This window comes from Polypterus senegalus, chromosome 13 (genome assembly GCF_016835505.1).
Source record: "Polypterus senegalus isolate Bchr_013 chromosome 13, ASM1683550v1, whole genome shotgun sequence".
In the NCBI taxonomy this organism is placed as follows: Eukaryota; Metazoa; Chordata; class Cladistia; order Polypteriformes; family Polypteridae; genus Polypterus; species Polypterus senegalus.
This window is the reverse complement of record NC_053166.1, coordinates 28,928,483-28,949,783: the sequence shown is the minus strand read 5'-3', so window position 1 is coordinate 28,949,783 and position 21,301 is coordinate 28,928,483. Positions and strand designations below refer to the sequence as shown.

The following is a 21,301-nucleotide window of genomic DNA, read 5'->3' as shown; positions in this document are numbered from 1 at the left end:
GAATAATTTGTGTAATAAAGGGCAAAAAGGAATGCAAATTCAAAATCTTTCCAAATAAAAATAAATTTCAGTTCAGGGTTGATGGGTTCTTTATTAAGTCCAGCGCTCAGGAAAATGACTGTAGAAAGCAGCCATTTACCAATCAGAACAAACAAAATTAGAACTTATGGTGCTGTCTAAGCAGAGTCTTAATAGAAAACTGAATGCTTCTATCTTAGATGCTTCTATCTTAGATGCTACTGCATAGCCGTTTTGCTGCTATGATGCACCATTTAACCTTACGAGTGTAAAGAACACAATATTTGGCTTTTGCTTTAAGTAATCCCATACTTTAGTGCACTGTCTTTTACACAAAGGACATACAGATAAATTAAGACTCTGGGATGTTGATCTCTTGAAAGATGATTAGAACGCAATGTTTCGATGCATGCCGCACCAACCGAAGTACTTAAATCAACTATGCCAATGCGGCATAGCAGTCTAGTATACACTGAATAAAGCAAAGACTCAGATTCAATTTTTATAGTTCAGTTATTCTGGAAGCCTCACGAAATAGTCAACAATTACAATTTTAAAAAGTAAACACTTTCTGTAAAGGACACAACCTGTGGGAAGTTAGTATAAAAACTAACCTGAAAAAGTGAAAACCAAGCTTCAGCATTTTCCTTCCTTGCTCAAGAATGCAAATTATATCATTAAATGAGTAGAATCTCATCTGCATGAACATGCCAGGGTCTTGAGCTGGAGAGAATATACTGTTCCCAACATGTGTTAAACTGACAAGCAACATGGTGCAATATAAAAGGCATTAGACAATCAAATCATAGATGTTTTTGCAATCCCTACTTTTGCTCAGCGTCACAAAGCAAAGATATTTAGTGGACTCCAATTGCATACAAAAATTTTGCTAACAATCTTAAGATACTCTAAGCAGCCTTGGAAAAAGGTAATCAAATATACAATAATTGACAATTCAGCGAGACAGATCTGTAATCATTGTAAAATAACTAGACAAATTAAACACATTTTGGTTGTCTAATTTTAGCTCACTTGTCTGTTCTGAATTACACCTTGGTTAGCCTTTTCACAACAGTGGATGAGTAAGTGCCAACTCGAACGTGAGGGACACAAATTACAGCAACTCTATACTAAAAGGATTAAACATGCAAATAAATTACATCTACTTTCCAGTATTATATCTGCAATATGTCATATCATTAAAGCAAAAAAGGAAGTTAAAAATGATGCTCTGAAGAGTATTTTTAATCCTGGTAACATTCTTTTCAGCTGCCTACTCCAATACAGAGATTTCTAAACTAGGTATACCTTCCCACATCACAGCAATGTGCCTCATTGACAACTGTTTGATGTACATTGACTAAGGTAGCAGGGAAGCAGATTAAAAGGACTTGATGCACAAATATTTAAAAATTAAATGCATTCGGCTGATTTATTTTGCACTCAAATGTTTGTTCTGCCTGATGCTATGCACTGACTTGTGTGCAAACTTGCAATAGAAACAGAGGTCTAACCTGATTGGCAAACTTCAAGATTGAACAGGTGGGGGAGAACCTACTACACTCATTTACTGCAAGACTACATAAACAAGTGTATAAATGAGATGCCATTATGTTCACATCATTTAGAGGTTAGGATATTAATATAAAATGGGTAGATTATACATACATCTTTTTAAAATGAAAGCGCAAATTCCATGTTTAAAATGGGGTTGGGGGAGCTGCCCATGTTTTATACATACATTTCTTAACCTGAATCAAACGTTTCTGTCTGCAAGCCACTTAAACTACAGCACTGACTACGATTAAAGCACCGAGTTGTTTTTTTGTGCATCCTATTTTTCAGTTAATGTTGATAACACCAAATAAGACCCATGTCTGTATTCAGTAGAAGCCGCGCAACCAAATTAGGCATTAGTCATGTTTATAAACGACGCACACCAACACAGACAGTTGACTGCTTAACATGCCACTAATACAAATGTTCTCTTGTAATGCAATCTCCAGTCCGTAAACAATGTAAAGTGCAAAATGCACCAATCTCAGTCAGTCTAAATCAAAAGAGCTCTACGTTGACTTAGGTGACTAATTAGGCTTCAGACTGCAAGAATGTCAGTTTCTTCATAGTAGGCTTGTTTCATATAAGCACTTTTATACATAAAACAAGCAAAACATGATTTTTACAATGTTCACTCCCCCATTTTGTTTAACAAAATTGGCTTGAGAGCACATAACTAAAAAAGTTGCTTGCAATAATACAGTAGAGAGTTTCCAATTATGTTATCTACTAAATTTCGTTCTTTGGCTACTTTTTACAAATTTAAGAAATAACAAGCAGTAAAAGAACACTGAGTGGCCACTATAAAAGGTCACTTAAACAATTCCTCCATTTATTCGTGTTGATTTAGTATTTACTGCACTACACTTCTCTTCACCAGGGAACTAAGTTACTTTAAGCGACTCTGTTAATGTGTTGATTTTCTGTCAGTTTAAATCAGAAAGAAAAGGGGGGCAAGTAACAGAAAAAACACACTTTAATATCAGTGCCCATTCTGTATTCCAAATACATTTACAAATTTTACAGTTCAATGCTATTCACGCTTTTGCAGAACACCTCTTGAACATTTGTCACTAACCACACAGGGCGATAAATGTACCATTACAGCCAATACAGCAGAATTCTTAAGTAGCATCTTAAGTGTACATCCTTCAAGTAGAAATCATTCTGCTGAAGCTAAATAAATCCAATGTTAAAGGATATGGCACAGAGACCATCTGAATATTAGTCAGCTAACTGAGTTTAGAGTGAATGTTAATTTACAAAGTCCAATCTTAAGAGTTTTTATCTTTTGATGTATCAAAACAAAAACAGTCAACCTTATGAATTATTAACATGAAAACACTAGAATTGCTATGCATTTTTTAGGTGGTACCACCACCAAAGCTATGCCAAACGTATCTATGTTCACACTAATGGCCCATCAGCTTTGCATCCTGAGAGCATCTGCCATACTAGACATCAAAAATACATAATCTAAAATAACTTTATAACATACTTTATCCTATAATACATAATGCTTGCATATTTTCAATTAAAATGTCAGCATAGTTTGACATCGTCAAAAAAAGCGTCCAGAGTCACACTGCTGCTTGGAAGAAAACTGCTTCAGTTTCTGAAGCCCAAAACACTCTTCTGCTTAGCACAAACCAAAGCAGAAACAAATTTTTGTACTGTATGTCCAATTTAAAATTTACCGCTGATGTGCCGTTTTTGTGCCATTGGTATCATGTGAACTTGCAACAAAAAAAATAGAGGAAATGGAAAAGACAGATTGTGCCTAAAAAAAAAAAAAAAGATTAATTGTTTTTAAAGCATATGCAAAGTCAATCATGTTGAGGACAGGACAGCATTTTTGAGAGAGTAAAAGCAATTATTGCATTCTACTATTTGTCAGTAGACCTTTGCGCTAGCCAATTCCGAGTTGATTCAGAGCAGTTTTAAAACAAATCTGAATGATATTAAATTATCTTTATGGTGTTCTCAAATAGTGCCGCTGAAGCCTATAATATGGTAGGCCGCATAAACCTCTTGTATTCATTATCGTAATGTAAATATGTTCCGTAGTACTGGGTGGAAACTGGAGGGGTGACAGTCTCAGATTTGCCTTCATTACATAAGTGAAACAATGTCAGTTGCAAGTACAGCTTTTTTCAGTGACAACTGTGTAATTGTCTGCAGAACAGAGACATCAATAAACAGGCATCAATGTTTGTTAATTTTAAAAACAGAAGAGAATTAGGTACAAAAGTTGTCTATTTCTAGAAAAATTCATTAAATAGGAATTGAGTCTGGTTTCTCATTCCAGATGACAAAAACGCTGGATAGGGTTTCTTCAGATTTAAGGGGGCTCTCTTGGAATTAGAATAGTTTTGCAGCCTGCCACCCAAAAGCAAATGTAAATTCACTAAGTTGTTACCTCCCACAAGGAGCCGGGGTTGTGGAAGATGCTTAAGACAAAACAATGGCACTGAAAATATTTACGCAAGTTTTCTTGATTCAGCTAAACTAAAGCAGCTTTAAACATTTAATTTTAAGAGCCTAAAGCCTTGTGCATACATTAGTATCCCACAGGCAAGCCCACAAAGCCATAAATGTTGAAGAACTTAATTTTAAAAAGTAGAAAAGATTACTTTGCTTATAGTATATATATATATATATACACACACACACATATATACACACATATATACACATATATATATATATACACACATATACATACATATATATATATATATATATATATATATATATATATATATATATATATATATATATATATATATATATATATATACACACACACACACACACAGGTTGTGTGACTAAAACTTGTCATTATCAGTAAAGATTCCTTCCAAACCTAAGCTTTACTGAATAACACTGAATACTACATTGACAAATACTTCAACTTATTAAAAAAAAAAAAAAAAATTAGTAAATCACTTAGACCTACAAGAAAGAACAGTTAATACAAAGTCTAAAATTACATTTTTAAAGCCATAGTTCAGATTAAAAATAGTGTTGCTAAAAAGTAATGTTTATTGCACTTTAAGAAAATGAACATATGAGCAATACTTTCCTTAAATGACTTAAGTAAAGCAACATGCATGAAGCAAGTTGTAGTGTGCAGTATTAAATTTTAATTAAAACAACAATGAAGTTACTCTCTCATACTGGTAAGCTCTAAGCATGGGCACACTGCCACTAATACCATTGTTAGTTGCTCAAGCCTATTTAGCATGGATTTAAGAGGCTAAGAACAAAACACCAAAAGAACACCACACACTTACTGGTACATACAGGTGTGCACCTCAAGCTTTTCTACTTAAAAAAGCTACCAGGATCAATATTAGACTTAATTAAGATGACTGTTTACATGTGTCTGAATAAAATGCCACAATATATACAACTACACATTGCTATTACACTCATAATAACATGAAAAAGCTTGAAGCAAAATGAGTCTTAGGAGCTGAAAGGAGTAGACAGGAGTTGTTTCAGACCTGGTTTAATCCTGAGAAAGCTGGGTCCTGAGAAGAACTAACAGCCAAGCTTCGTTTCCTCTTCCCCACTGGATATTCTAAACACTAAACAAACAATAGAGGGTGCAGTGCATCAAACAGTAGTGCTGACAACCCAAGAAGGCCAGCGCAGACAGGCAACACCAAGGCTCAGAAAAAGAACAGAGCAGCAGGAGGAGGAAGTCAAATACTAGCCTTCTTCCACTATTGTGTCAGCTAGCTTACCCCAGAGACTTCAGATTACCAAGAGACCCAGGATCCACAAAGAAACCCAGGATCCACAAAGAAACCCATTCAGAAGCCCACTAACCCTTACATCACTTCTTCATCTTGAAATAGTTCATAGTCTAGCCCCTCACTATTTTATATTTGCCAGCAGATTTGGCGACTAGAATAAATGGTCATGCAATGTTAAACTAATTTCTAAAGCCAAAGCAACCGGCTGAGGAGACGTACACTAAAAGAAAACCAAAAGGGGGAATGAAGACAGCAGGCCTTTGCAAAGCTATGGACTGGAGCATGACCATGCTGGGAACAAATACTTTTCCTTAAATGAATGGAGAGGAAAAAAAAAAAAAACACACACAACCCTGTCTTTTGTAAAAAAAAAAACCTGTCCACCCCATTACATTAACAGGAACAGAAGCCATACCATTGGGGGGAGGAAAAAAAAAACTTCCAAGCTTAATAAATTTAAAGAGTCCTATACCCAAATACAATACCCACCCTCAGACGTTGTCACTACAGAAATACATCTTCAGTAAGGAAGAGGGAAGAAAGCACGTTGGCACCAATCCTAAAGATCACTAAGTTGATCAGCAGGTATAGAAAAGCTGAAAAGGAGGTGGGTGAATGGGGAAGGGGCGAAACTGCTGAAAAGAAGCAAACACTAAATGATGAATTTGAGAAATATAGATAGACTACAAAGAAAGCTAAGAGCAGCATTTGCCTGAAGCTGGTGAAAAGCAAGACAGCACAAGACAGCTGGCATTTCGACCTCAGCACTCAAAATAGGGAGGAAATGGAGAGGGGGGCACAAATTTTTCAGAATAAGCCAAATTAATTTTTTCTAGACCTCATTACATAACCTGTAACTAACAGCTCCTACTTCAAAGTATTACATTTTTATTGAAATGCAATTGGATAAAAAGCAAGGAAAGCAATGCAATCACCCCTTAACATTTTGGTGCTATTGCCCAATACTTCCAAAATGGGTTCACTAACAGAGTAAAAACAGACAAAAACCACCAACACCTCAAAAAAAATACATATAAAAAGGGCCTAATATAAAAATGTCAAGAGTTGGTTCTTCACTAATAATGTAGTCTAGGAAAAAAAAACACCTTACACATTACTAAGAAATCCCTCCTATTTCAAAAGGCAAACACATATGGACTTACAAATAAGCAAAAAGGCAAGAAGAAAAAAGCAGAAGCAAAAGAACAAAGCTGGCCCTCAAATAGCAGAGTCCACGCTACCAGAGATAGAAAACTTATTCTACAATTCTGATAATGCATATGGAATACTGATTAAAGAAGTGCTTTACCACATCATGGAAAGCACATAATCACAGAAGTAACATCCTTATTTGAACACAAAACTGAAAAAGCATGAGACTAGCATTCACACAGACACAATGGTAAACAAGATTTAAGAAAGCAGTGTCAAAAATGATTTTGAGCCATGATGTTAAAGTAGGAAACTTTTCTTATCTATATTCAGGCTTTGTTTTGCCAAAACACTGTATAGCGCATTTCACTTTCTGATGTTTAAAATTCTAAGATGCATCATGCTTTATCTTTGCCAATGTTGCCTGTCTGCAAGGGCTCAACATAAAAAAGAAAAAAAAAAAAAATCAGGCAACTTTACAAGCAAAAGAAAACAAAAATATAACCCAAAATTTAATGCTTTCCATCCTGAAAAGACAAAATTTACAAAAAAAGAAAATGCATGCATTAACCTTAAGTGGTCTTTCCACGATTGCCAATAAACCCCCAAACCACCTGAGCCAAATAAAAAAATTTAACTACTAACTGAATACTGATAAGTATATAATACATGGAGGTCCAAAATTTTAATAACCCGTCTTAAAAAAATTCACACAAAAAAAAAATCCTCAACACTCTCATGCACATCTGATAATGAGATGGTACACATTCAGTTAACGGGCAGTTAGATTTAAGTAAGCCATTGATTTAGCAACTGCCAAGTTGATACCTAAAGATGAATCACAGACCTGAGCCATCACTTACCATTCCATTTAAACTTCAAAATAAAAAGGCAAAGAATTTTTTTAAAAAGGCTAGAGTAAAATAAAAAGTGACTGGGCCAAGTGTGAATGTAAGTGCAATTCCAATATTAAACAGAAGATATTTAGTGTGATTTGCACATGTTGGCCAAAAACAAATTCAACAGTTTATATGAAAATCACAAGTATAAAAATGTATTGCATTTACATCTTGACCTGAAAGTGCGTATATCTCGACACCTCTCCTGGTTTACAAATTCTATTCAAGTCAGGCTGGTCAAGTTATTTTGTACAAAACGTAGAAATGAACAGCATGCACAGATACATCTAGCTTAGTTGGGCCACAAATTCCCAAAAAAGGGGAGAGAGAAAAAAAAAAAAGTATGTTCAATTATTAAAAGTCAAAATACTGTTAGTAACCTGGGCTGTAATGACTATTACAAACAATGTACAATTTTATTCTGAAAACAGCATGACTTTCACGATATTTTATGTAATGTATGAGACTCATTTGTGCAGCTGCTAAACAGTTGCAAAAATAGCTAAATATGTATCACAACTGCACATATCCAGGGATCCTGGTTTCAAACAGCAGCCCACAGGTTGCTTTTGAAAAGGTTTCCAAAATCATGTCACAGTATGCGACTTTTCTAGCAATTTTCAGTCGTAGCTTTCATTTACATAATCTGATCAAGTCGGAGGCGCGTGGTAAACACACTCCCATGATGCGGATCTCCTAATATGACAGCGAGCAACTGAGACCAACCAGTATGCAAGTCTATACAATATTAATCAATCAGTTCTGCAACTGACTTTGAAATTAACAGTCTGTGTGTGAAAAAGAGCTGACAACTAATGCATGCTCACCTAAGAATAAATAACATGCACATTTTGCAACTCACACAAAGAAGAGAAGCTCATCTGTCTGAGGTTTTGTGTTTTACATACAAAAATAGAATTGGGGGTAGGGGATTAAGCAGAGACTGCAGCTGAACTCAAAGCAGCTATTAACCTGTTGTACTGCATAAGCTTCATCACACAACACTTTAAGCTGTGTGCCTACAAAACAAAAGGGAAGCTCACCTTTCTGGGGTCTCACTTTATATACCATTAAAGAATGGAAAAGAGAAAAGCGAAACACCAGCTGTCAGGAGCCACACTATTAGTCATCACCAAAACTGGCATGAACTAAATGGATTGAAGATTGTAGCCCATGTCAAATTTACTGATTGAGTGCCATTTTTCAATTGTGCAATTTGACATAATGAAGCAACAAGATTAGCGACTGCAGTCGGAAAATCTGACATATCCAATGACAAATAGTTATGTAATGTAACACTGGCTTTAGGTAGGTAACAGATGACTCAAAATTTACCTAGTAAGAATGTGTGCCTATACACCTTTTGCTAAGTGCTACAGGGAGCATCTCAAGTTACCAGCAAGCTTGAACTGCTAGTCAGTTTCAAGTAAAGAGTAAGTCAGACACAAAAAATTCTCAGTCTCTAAAAAAACAGACTAAAACATCGAGCTTTTTTAACCAATTATAACTCAAACAGTTAATTGAACACACTCTGCCATTTTCATAGTTAAAAACTAACAGTAAGGAGAAGTGGGGCATAGGGGGGTGTAAGAAGACAGTAATATTAATCTTACCTTATTACAGTGGCGCCCAATGCCCATTAAAAAGTTATCTGGTTTGATATCTCTATGGATGAAATTCTTTGTATGCACATACTCAATTCTGCTGATCATCTGTGAAGTATCAAAAATAACACAATCAAATGCAGCATAATGACACCATACATAATTAAAGTTTCCCCCTCAATGAATATGCCACAAAACTGGTAAATTATGCATTTTAAAGGGGCACAGATTGTATAAAAGCAATATGTAAAGTGTCAGACACTGAATTATTTGAAAGAAAAACTGAAATGCAGGTCGTCTTAAAAAAATATATTTCTGAGGAACCTTGATTCCATCATTTTAATGTTACTACATAAAAAAGAACCTATAATCCCTCATTGTTGTCCAAAATGTATGGATGAACAAGGGACCCTGACCCTAGTTAGTTTGGCTTATTACATAAGCAAAAACCAAGGAGCATGAATAGCTGCAATTTAGATGTTAAAAACACACCACACAAAAGATAAACAAATTATAGTGAAATGAAAAGCTATACTTTTTGTCAACACAAAGTGAGGAATGTGCTTTCTAAAAGACAGCAAGACTCTCAGCTATCTTTTTTTTTTTTTAAGTTATGGTAAAATTAGTGGTAAAAAACAAAAACTGAAATTTTATATCGAATAAATGTTATTTATAAATTAAATTGAAAAAAAGACATCTTCCTCTCCTTACCTGGTCTGCTAACATAAGAACTGTTTTCATGGTGAACCTACGAGAACAGAAATTGAAGAGGTCTTCCAAACTGGGCCCCAGCAAATCCATAACTAGGACATTGTAATCCTTCTCCTGTCCATACCACCTATTCATAAAAATATTTAGATATCAGAAAAAGCTACATTCACAGTAAGTACATTTGCCATTGTATTTATATATAAAAAAAAAAAACCTTGATAACAAATGCAAATAAAATAACTTGACTGCCAAGATAGATGGCACTTTTATACTATTACAGAGCCTTCCAATTTGCGACCTTTGCCACTTCAGGCTAGAGAATGCAAGTCTCAATGAACTAGCAACAGTTCAGCACTATATTCACTATTTGAGAAGGAACAAAACTAAGATCTGCGAAAAATGCTACGATTGCTGTTATTCTTGCGGTCAGAAGGTGTCTATGGGAGAAACTCAACCCCACTAGTTTGCCCATGCAGTTTGACAGCATTACACTGCTGTGTAAAATGTGTTTTACTCATGCTTACACTGCTTACATTGGCAGCAACAGGCCTTTGAATAACTCAAGTATGAATTTCATAAAATTACCTTATGATGGCAGGTTATTCAACCTACTTTCTACACTGTGTTTGAGCAATCATCCTGTCATTTTATGAAATTGGATAGGTTTGTGTTTCAAATGAAAGCAGTTCAAGTGTTTGTGTTTTTAAATAGCTGGGTGCACTCATTTTAAACTCCATAAATCAGCAATTTATGCACTTGGTTGCCATACTAAAAAAAAATCCAAGAAAGTATCTTCCATTTATGACCTTTGTGTGAATCCATGTTCAAAAACATGTTCCAACTAGGCAACTTAGAGGCATCATTAAGCTATACTGCAATGTACTTTATATAAAAAAAGCAATGCCTTCTTACTTTCAATTACAATTTCCTGTTTACACTATTATGAATAATTTAAAGCTTAAAATGTGGTAATTTAACAAATTTAGGCATTAAAGCATACACGTGAAAATGTATTTAATTGAAATATTAAACTATTAAGGCACAAAATGATTGCATTCTTTCAGGAAGTTGAACTGAATGTTTATAACTAAAAGTGAAAAAAAAAAGTGGCATCTAAACAACCACCACATATTTAACAGGTACTATATACAACAATAAAAATTATTCTAATTTATAAATTGATACAAATCTCAAATGACTACTGGCTAGAAAGGTTTTGTAGAACTGTGTTCATCCACCCGAACATCAATTCATGCTTGAATCATCTGAATCCTTCAAAACCTAATAACTAGAGGACATCAGGGGCATGACAGAAATGAAAACTAGAAAAAAAGTTGTTTCATAAAAAAAAAAAAAAAAGGATCTAAAATACAAGAACATGTCGGGGGAGTGTGAGGGGCTAAGCTACTTCACCAACCAAAAGCATTCAAGTATAAGAAAAAAAGTTAGTCTTTCCATTAACAAATCTAATGAGCGAGCTTGATATTAAAGTTTGCCCTGATGTTCATATCAATTATGTAAGTTCCACAGTTCAATTTACTCTTCGTAAATTTTATAGAAAGTCCTCTTCCTGCCATTCCTTCAACGTTGTCTGCAAGCCAGTTACACTTCACATACAACTGAATACAAAAAGCATTTTCAAATTATTCTAATTGGTATAAGCTTTGCCAAATTGAAAGTGAGCCCACATAGTTCTAAACCATTGTCTCTAGGGCTCTTCACTGATTAAATGATTACCTCAGATCAAAACTAAAGCTTTCTTTTTCAAATCAGAGTTATCTGATGAGCGATTGGTTATCAAGCTTTTCATCACTGTGCTTCACAAACCAAAGTTACTTCAAAGCAAATAACTGCCACATAGTACATGAATAACAGGACTTTAATGTAATGTTTTCAAAGCCTTTCCATACCAAGTTCCAACTCACTTCTTTAGACAGCTGAAAAATGTTAGATGCTTAAAGTTGTTCATGCCTGCATACACATGCAGAGTGAACACTGGTTAGTACTGAATTAGAGGTGCACAGAACACCAGTAGAAACAAGATACCCATAGAAAAGTTCACTTTTATTGCAGCTGAAAACATCTGCAAGCCGCCTTTGTTACTTGTCACCAAAGAGATCATATAGTGGGGAAACAGAGTTTCCGTTACCTTCGGTCATAGCCAGTGCTGAAACTGTGCAATTTCAAAAATATTTTAAACAGGAAATCATAAATTACATTTCGCTAAAACTAAACTATGCTGAACAAAAAAATATAAAAATTCTTAGTCGTTTTAAAACTAATAAGAATGGTAGTTATTAGTGCCAGCCTCCCAGTACAAATTATCCATTACTGTTAACATGCAAAAAGTGAAGGCTTTAATAAGTTTTACTATATGATTTTTTTATCAATGTTTCTTAAACACAATGTGGATGCCAGTTACACTCTAGCCACAGTCATTCATAATAAACTTAGATAAAACAGCCAGCAAGACAGGAATCAAATCAGTTACTCAAAGAATCTTGCTATGAATGTCTATAAATTTCAAAAGATACCCCTCATTTGAATCTAGCATATTAAGCTGTTTTAACTGCCAGTAGACCAACCCTCTGCACATTCCTCAACATTTCAAAAACAGCAATTAAAAAAAAAAAGCCAACTCTTTAAAAAAACTGCCTCCTAACTAAACCACACTGCTCTGACAAAACTAAACAAGACTTGCTGTAGATAAATATTTATGATCCTTTTACATTAGCAATCCAACCAAAGTCTTAGCTAACTCGTAGAAACTCATTTGCCAGGTAAATCACCGCAATGCAAAGCTTCATATCAAATAATCCTATGAAGTACTAGTATATATAAAAAAAAACTCCCTTCTGCTTAAGGACTTAACAGCATACCCCAGGAAGGAAAAAAAAAAAAAAAAGGAATCCACAAATACAAAATGTCCCACATATCAGATTATCAGCTTAGTGATTTTCATAGAAGGAATGCTGTAGATTAACACAACTTGAACTATTGTAAAGCAATTATGTATAGATAAAACAAATAAGCACATGTATTTTAAAATTTCCCCTACATACATGTCTTTACTTTTAGTCAGTTTTAAATGTTATTGCTTTTCTCGTAAAAAGAGGTTCTTTGCATTACTTATTACTGTTAACAATAAAAGTCACCTCTCTAAGAGACTACCTTCCTTAATCAGCAATGACTGCTATTAAACCAATGAAAATATTCTAGAGCGGGGTGGGCAATGTCGGTCCTGGAGAGCCACAGTGGCTACAATTTTCGTTCAAACCCAATTGCTCATTAGAAAACCAATCCTTGCCAATCTAAGACCTCATTTAATTTTACGGCTTGTTAGTCTGTAATGTTAAGTTCTTATATCACATTTTTTTCCTTTCCAAGGATATCCTCCAAATGATATGAAGCCTAAAACGGATAATCTTCAGTCTGTTACATTTTTCTTTTAAGTGTTTTATTAAATCAAACAGTGCAAGACTACACATGGATTAAAATTGAAAAGGAGAACTGCTGGCTGCTTTGTCATTTACATCTTATTGCTAATAAGGAGCCACTAAAACAGTGAATGCAGCGGTTTAAGATTGAAATAAACAATTAAAGGGTGGGGGAACCTTAACAAGCGAGACCATTAAAATGAAGCATTAAGTGCTTCTTCATTGGAAATAATTGACCAACACTGCCCACCCCTGTTCTACAGGAAACAGTGTCTAGCAAGAAGTATAAATGTGATTTAAAGAATTATGTATCCGTTTACTAACCTATCTAGTTATAGGGTGCGGAGACTACACTTTCAAATGTTCTTCTGCATTAAACTACTTTCAACAACCCACCTTTTCAGATTTTGCTCTTGACAAAATTTGTAATGCACAAATCCTATTTTGAATCTGTTGCTACTCTAGCATTAACAAATCTTTTCAAAACAAATTCTAAAAACACACTCCAAAACATAATGCACAATGATAACTTTTCATCCATGTTTTTCATTTCACACTATTCAATGAACATTTGTAAAGTGCCTGCAGTAGCCAAGTAAAGAGTGCTGTGTACATCTGACGTACAAATGAAGTACCCAGTACTTATTTTAAAAATGTTTCTCCATGTCACCATATAATTTAGGTATAGTCACTTTCTGACTTATGGCTCCATTTGGGACCCGCCATTTGTAAATTGGCCGTATGTCCATTGCAAGGTGTATAGGTCACTGCAACTGAGGCTCTGCGAGTCTAGCGTGGGTCACTTATATGCACACTTGAACTGCAACTATGGTAAAGCACAAATCGATCCACAAGCCCACATAAGGCAGTGTTTTTCAACCATTATCTCATTGCCAGTGGGTTGCGGATTGCCATTTGTTCCCAAGCAAGTCATAGTTGCCAGTGTTTCTCAATACTGGTGCACCTCTGATCAAAACAAACCTTAAAGGGCCTTCCAAAAGACAAAAATGAGACCCTGTGAAATAATGGTAATGAAAGCTTTATTACTGTGGCTGGTTTTGCCCAATTCTAGAATGTTACCCAGTTTTCCTATGGCCTTAGGCTGTAAATATAAATTGCCTTAATTCAGTTGGCAGTAAATGAGCACACAACTGAACTGTGAATATGCAAACTACTGGGTACAGTTGTCGGGTTCAATAGTCCTTTATCATACTTTGATTTCCACTTAAAATGCATTACATTCATACATACTAAAAACAGAGCTGACGACAATTTCATATGGCCTTGCTGCTTATGGTTACGCCTTTAAGCTACATATTGCCGCACTTTGACAGTAACTGCCAAGTAAATGTTTCTTTTAAAATGTGTTATTCTGGTGTTTGTTCAGACCAGAAAGAGTGTATAAATGTATTTAACTACCATGGCATTAACCCTGACAACGACTTGGGCTTGAAGTTAACCACGAGTCATGCTTGGAGTGATGTATAATATGCTTTGTGTTACGCCCAAATGATTTCAAACAGTATTCTACTGTCATCTAGTAGATGAAACAATTTCTATACTTTCTGCAAGTTTTCGGTAACTCATCAATATTAAAAACACAAAGTAAAAAAATGTCAAAAAGGCTGTTTTAAAACAAACCATCATTGCTCAAATCAAGTGTAGTGATGATGTAAATTGGCCATCAGACACTGACACAGATTGGGAAAATGACGCAAAGTTTGAACACACTTCACAAGTCTAGGGCCAGGTTTATACTTCACATGACGCCATTTATGCGCCAGTGGAGGCTCCTGCTACGCAAGCGTTTTACTGTTTATACTTGCGCACGTACTTTACATAAATCTGGAAGAATCCACCAGGTGGTAGTGCAGAATATTATCACGGTGAGAACAGGTTCGGCTTCACCGTGTTGTGAATTGCTTGAAACACCCATTAAATTCCAATGTCACATTACCACAATATCTTTGAAAAGGATGTTTAATGATTAATTTCATCAATCCAGGGATGCGCCCAATCCAGCTAGGATTGGGCACGAGGCAGAAACAATCCCTAGACATGGCATAAATTCATCACAAGGTGAATACAAGCACTCGTACACTAGCGACATTTTAGTGTCACCAAATCTGCACATCTTTGGAAGGAAACCAGAGCACACTGTGGAAACCCAGCAGAAAAACATGTAAACTCCAGGCAGGGAATACCAGCGATGTGACTCCCTGCAAGACTGCAGCGCTACCGCTCCACCACTGTGCCACCCCCATGTGTGTAATTAACAGTATTCATTATTTAAAGGAAATTAACGATTTATCTGAAAAATGTAACATACATAATTTAATGCATTTCATCATGAAAATGATACCAAATATAAATCTAAGGATTCTAAATGTCAAGGGAGTTGGAATATTATACATTTTATGTGTTTCTGTGTGGTGATCTATTGCTGTTTGCCGCTGCTGTCAGGTCAGGAGGAAGTCCCAGGAAAAAAAAAAAAAAAAAAAAAGAACGGCACAAAAGATGGTATGAGACTTAAAAATGAATCATGTCATTACAATCGGGAATATGCGACGCTTGAATATAAAAGCACCACGAATGCATCTGTATGTCAGCATTTTGCTTCACTACATTGAACCATTCATCAAACATCGAAGTGTGTACATTAATTTTCAGTCACATGTAGATAGTAAACAGAGACTCGGACGTCACATTCCATTTTTTATCACACTGCGCCCCCAGACTTTTTGCTAGTACTGTAACTCACGCTAGCGCAGCATTAATTTCAGAGGACCTGCTCAGAGGACGTGTCAAATGAACGCTGGGAACACGTGGCAGCCATGATGCGTACGCGTTTTGAGCGGGAGGTATAAACAAGCCCTTATGCCAAACAATTTAAAGCTAGTTATTCGGGGTACAAATGTCTATGAAAATTGTAATTTACTAAGGAAATATTAGATGAGGAACACACACACACACAAACATGCACTGATACAAGTGGGGGAAAAAATTCTCAAGTAAAGCAATTCTCCTTGGTACACTAGAGTATAATTTTCCTAGTTATTCTGTGGAACATTTTCAAACTTAATAGAATATGCCACAAATGCTCGTTTGACATTGGCTGCTTATCCCTCTAACTTGCCCAAATGTTCCCACACAGTTTGTGCATTATGTTGACAGAGACTTAGCGATAGACTACAACAACTGTTACACCTGTAGACTACCACTCCTTTTAGGTCTTATGCTGCTTTCATATGCAATTCAATAGACAGTAAACAAGTTTCAGTCACAAATTGCACATTAACACCCAAAAAACCTGGAGCTACCAGCTGGAAATCTATATAAAAACGTCAACTGTATAAAAATAACTTGTAGTCACTAATACAATATTTGTGGTAGAATTGTACTGGGAGCTGAGTGATAAACATTTAATATAGTTTATTTTCACAAAAAGCATACTTATCTATTCACCTCATATTTTTTCTGAAAATTTTCATAAACACACTGAAGTAGGAGTCCAAATACTCCAAAATCATATGAAGGCAGCACTAATTCCATTTGCAGTACACCTGGGGTCATTGTTCTGAAAACAAAAGTCACAGAACAAATAAAAGTAATTTGGGTTAAAGGAGAAAAGTCCACCATCTTCTCAGATGGTTATTCCTAACCTGTGGGCTCCAAAAAAACCTTCCTGACCACTCTGCATTCTAATATTTAACAAGAGAGACATTATGCTTAATGCACAACTATAGACTCTGTGGCTATATGGTACATTCAGGCACTATGGTGGCCATGTGAAATACTAGTTTCTCAGTGGGTAATTTAGTATGAACACCCTTTAATGTGGGAGTTTCATTGGGACAATTAACATCATACTATCTAAAACACAGCTGAAATGCAATGCTATCTTTTCACTTCATTAATGATACAAAACTGGCTAGGAAGCATGCATTGGTAGTGTGCTGCTGCACCTATCGCATGATGAAACAGCTTGGGATACTGCATTTTTGGGGCAGACATGCAATTGCAGTGATATGAAACATGCTTAAAATGGTTAGTTTTATATATCCTACAACAAACAACCTCTTTAATTGCTTTTAGTGTCCAAAGAAAAATGAACAGTCAGCATGTGTTAGAAAGAATAATTTAGATCAGAATTATCATAGAGTATTCATGTTTTGTAAAGAAAATAGGTTTCTACAATCAGACATTAAGTATTACATTAGCGCAGATGCATGATGAGCGAGTGTGTGTATATGAATGTACATATGTTTAATCATATTTGTTTGGCTGACAGTTTTTACCCAAGGCAGCTTACAACAATTGAGAAAATTTACCATTCTTTTGAAATTTCCAGTTGGAGCACAAGTGATTTGCTCAGGGACACACAGTCATAGAAGAAAGCTTTGATCCTACTATATCAGCTGTTTACTGCTGCCCAATTCTTAAAAACTAACTACTGCTGCAGTTTGAATCCTCTGCTTTATCCAAGAGAGAAAAAGTGCTGACCATTCTGTTACACACACACCTACGACTATCAGTTCCACTGTCTCTTCCAGCTCTCACTGTAGAGGTAACACTACCCCTGACATAATGATGCATATGCACTGTTAAAGTTGTTAAATACCTTGTTAATCTTAGCTACTGTATAACTGCACTTGTGCCATTAAAATATTTTCAGTTTTTGCTAAGTATGTTTTGTGCATGTTTGTTCATAATAAATCATATTTTAAACTATGAACAATTTGTTTATTCAGTCTGTTATACTCTAACAACTTAACAGTACTATAATGTTTTATATTGTGATAAATACTGAGACTGATGAAAAAACTTGTACCCAGCTCAACAGAAGGAAGAGGGGAGAGTGGCAGTTTTGTGTTGAGAAAAGCCAGCTGTGTCAGAAGAGAATGTAATGCCACACTCAACCATGCACCCACTCCTCTGCAACTGGTAACAAACTACACTTCCCCTATTTAAGGAATTCATGTTAAAGGCAATACTGATCAGTATGACAAAGGACAAATCAGTGTAGATTTCTTTTTAAAACTGGTAACAGAAAGGGACATTGTAGAATAAAGTTAGTTTGAATTACTTCATTTAATATGTAGTCTCCTAGGAGTATTAAAGGATGTTTTTAGACAATCTTATATATAAATACTCCTTTCTACTACTTTCCATAAACAGAAATTGAACTAATTATACTCTTACCTCTATATTAAAGCAGATACCCAACAAATAACTGGAAAATGCAACAACTAAAAATACAGGATTATGGACCCAACCAAAATTGTTTTTGTATTACATATCTTGGATTTTAAAGAAGAGAAAAAAAAAAAAAAAACACCTGAATACTTGGACAGGACAATATAAAGAGGATAAAAGTGACTGTGGCCATCCTTTATTTGCTACCTTAACTTGGACACCAGGGTGCTTTGTTGCCAGAATAAAATGCCCGCATTTCAAGCATTGTTAATGTAACTGGTATCCAAGCAACAAATACAGCAAACACCAAAGTGCTAGGGAGCTCCTTCTTAAATAACCATTCTGTCAAGGAGAGAGAAATCTATACAGGCTTACAACTTTTACTTTGGAAATAAACTGTAATAACTAAAATACAAAACATCCAATGCAAAAGTACTCTCACACTCATGACTGAAGAAACTTGCTAGGAACATGGGAAAAGGGTGTACAAACTAAACTTTAAAAAGTGCTACCTTAAACACAATGTCCAACATACTAAAGGACTGGCAGGTAAACTGCCAGTTTTCACATTGGGGGATGCAAACAAAGCCTCTTTTTAATTCAGTATAAATCAAAACTTCTCAAATACTTAATCAAAACTAAGGTGATGTAATTCAGTCAAGTTACAACAGATGAAGAAAGGAACACTGAACTACATAAAATTAAATGCTCAAAATTTATCCTAAAAATTTTTGCATTCAACAACGTTAAATACATGGTGCAAGATAACATATATTCCAGCAACAAACAAGTACATTTTTACCAACCAAAACAACTGTTCACAATAATGGATTATGTTGTCTAGCAGTATAATCAAAAGCGACTGTTAAACCAAAAAAATGCTTTCATTTTCATTTATATCTTAATAGAAGAGATGGTCTGACTGGCCAGCAACCTACATCTATCAATTCACACAAAAAAAAAAAATCTGAACATTACAGTAATTTAGTTGCAGTGCTTCTTTACGCAATATTATGGTAGATGTACCAGCACAGCCTTTTTCTGCATCACACTTCCTGCAGTATAAACAAGCAGCAAATCGAGGCTTGTTTTAGCAACAAGACTATTATGTATAGCATAGAGCAAGAGGTGATTGGAATATTAGCCTTTACTTTATAGAAAGTGGAGTTAAAGAAAAAGGAATCAAAGGAGTTGTGTGCGATTAAGACAAAACAGCAATAAGTGCTTCTTTAATGAATTCAGACCTTTTTTTAATTTGTCCTTTAAATTAAAAACGGACACCGTTTGAGTTTAGACAATGAGCTTATTTTAAGTGCAGCAGTTTACATTTCGACTTGGAAAAGAAAAACTAATTTGAATTTACTGCTTAGCAAACAGGCTTGTTAGATTAACAGCAAAATACATCTTACTCAAACTTGTTAAGATTGTTAATCTTATGTCCACTTGATGATCATTTGATACATTTGTGCCTTTTATAAAGATTTGGACTATGTTTATCATTTCTTGCTTTATGTAATACAGTACAAATTTTGGTAAGAAACAAGTACAACACAAATAAAATGTTAACCCATATTTAGAACATCAAGAATTAAACATCTAGCGGATACGCTAAAAAAAGAAAAAAAATGTAGTTAACAGCAAAAAAGCTGTGTAGCGTATTCAATGACTTAAAATTATCAAAACCTATAAGTGCATGTATATTTACATTTAAGCAGTGTCTAATTGCCAATGGCAATTGTGTGAAAATATATTTTGTTAGAGAAATGGTTAAAACTACTTTTTAAATTAAGTCTGATTTCAGATAGGCAGCATCAAAATTATAAAACCTGAAGCAACCTTAGGTGGGATACAAGTTTACTACTAGGTAAGCTCACACTCAGCAAGGTGATTTAGACCTCCCAGCAAAATTCTAACATCTTTGAGAGACTGAAAAAGGAGCAATTAATGTACGTTTATGTGAAACAGAAATAAAAAGAAACTCATTTTTCCAACTTCAAGTGCAAACACCAGATTAGGGTTACAAGAACAACATCTACCCTAGCAGCAGCCAGAGCAGTACATGGACACTGGGCAAAGTAGTAGGTGACTGCAGGGCATTATCAAACATCCCAAAAGTGGTCCAATTTACACATAACGTAATGTACATATAAGACTAACTGAAAACAGCAAAAAAATCAACCTCAGAATATTGGAGCTAAGCGGGAGCAACACTATCCACTGCAAGCATTCACCAGAACAAGAAAATTAGGACATTCAATTAAAATTTAGTTTGTGCACCAAGTAAAACTCAAAAATGGTAATAAATTCAACCTGCATATAAAAAGTAACCCCAGTATGACTTTTTTGCCTCTAGTAAATTTTAAAATACAGTACAGTAATCCCTCGCTATATCGCGCTTCGACTTTCGCGGCTTCACTCTATCACGGATTTTAAATGTAAGCACATCTAAATATATATCACGGATTTTTCTCTGGTTTGCCGCTTTCTGCGGACAATGGGTCTTTAATTTAGGTTACATGCTTCCTCAGTTTGATTGCCCAGTTGATTTCATACAAGGGATGCTATTGGCGGTTGGCTTAGAAGCTACCCAATCAGAGCATGTATTACATATTAACTAAAACTCCTCAATGCTATAAGATATGCTTCCCGCGCGGTGCTTGTTTGCTTCTCTCTATCTTTCTCGCTCTCTCTCTGCCTGACGGAGGGGGTGTGAGCAGAGGGGCTGTTTGCACAGAGGACACGGACGCTCCTCTACAAAATGCTGCTTTATCACTGGTGCTTCTGTATACTTAAAAGCACGTATTGATTTTTTGATTGTTTGCTTTTCTTAGCTAGCGCTCTCTCCGACATTCTCTGCTCCTGACAGCGCTCCTTTGAAGAGAAGATATGTTTGCATTCTTTTAATTGTGAAAAAGAACTGTCATTTCTGTCTTGTAATGGAGCACAGTTTAAACGTTTGACTA

At 35.3% G+C, this 21,301-nt stretch overlaps 1 protein-coding gene across 4 annotated transcripts in view; it reads right to left on the bottom strand.

The window, feature by feature from the left end:
* csnk1a1 (casein kinase 1, alpha 1) overlaps positions 1-21,301 on the bottom strand; it is a 61,499-nt gene that overhangs the window by 30,856 nt on the left and 9,342 nt on the right. For 3 of the 4 annotated variants that reach the window (XM_039775144.1, XM_039775143.1, XM_039775142.1), the window contains exons 3-5: positions 9,706-9,832; positions 9,004-9,102; positions 5,085-5,168 (exon numbers count right to left, since the gene is read on the bottom strand). In XM_039775144.1, coding sequence (XP_039631078.1) covers positions 5,085-5,168; positions 9,004-9,102; positions 9,706-9,832 — 310 coding nt within the window. The remainder of the gene's footprint in view (positions 1-5,084; positions 5,169-9,003; positions 9,103-9,705; positions 9,833-21,301) is intronic. The other variant, XM_039775145.1, reaches the window with a different exon arrangement.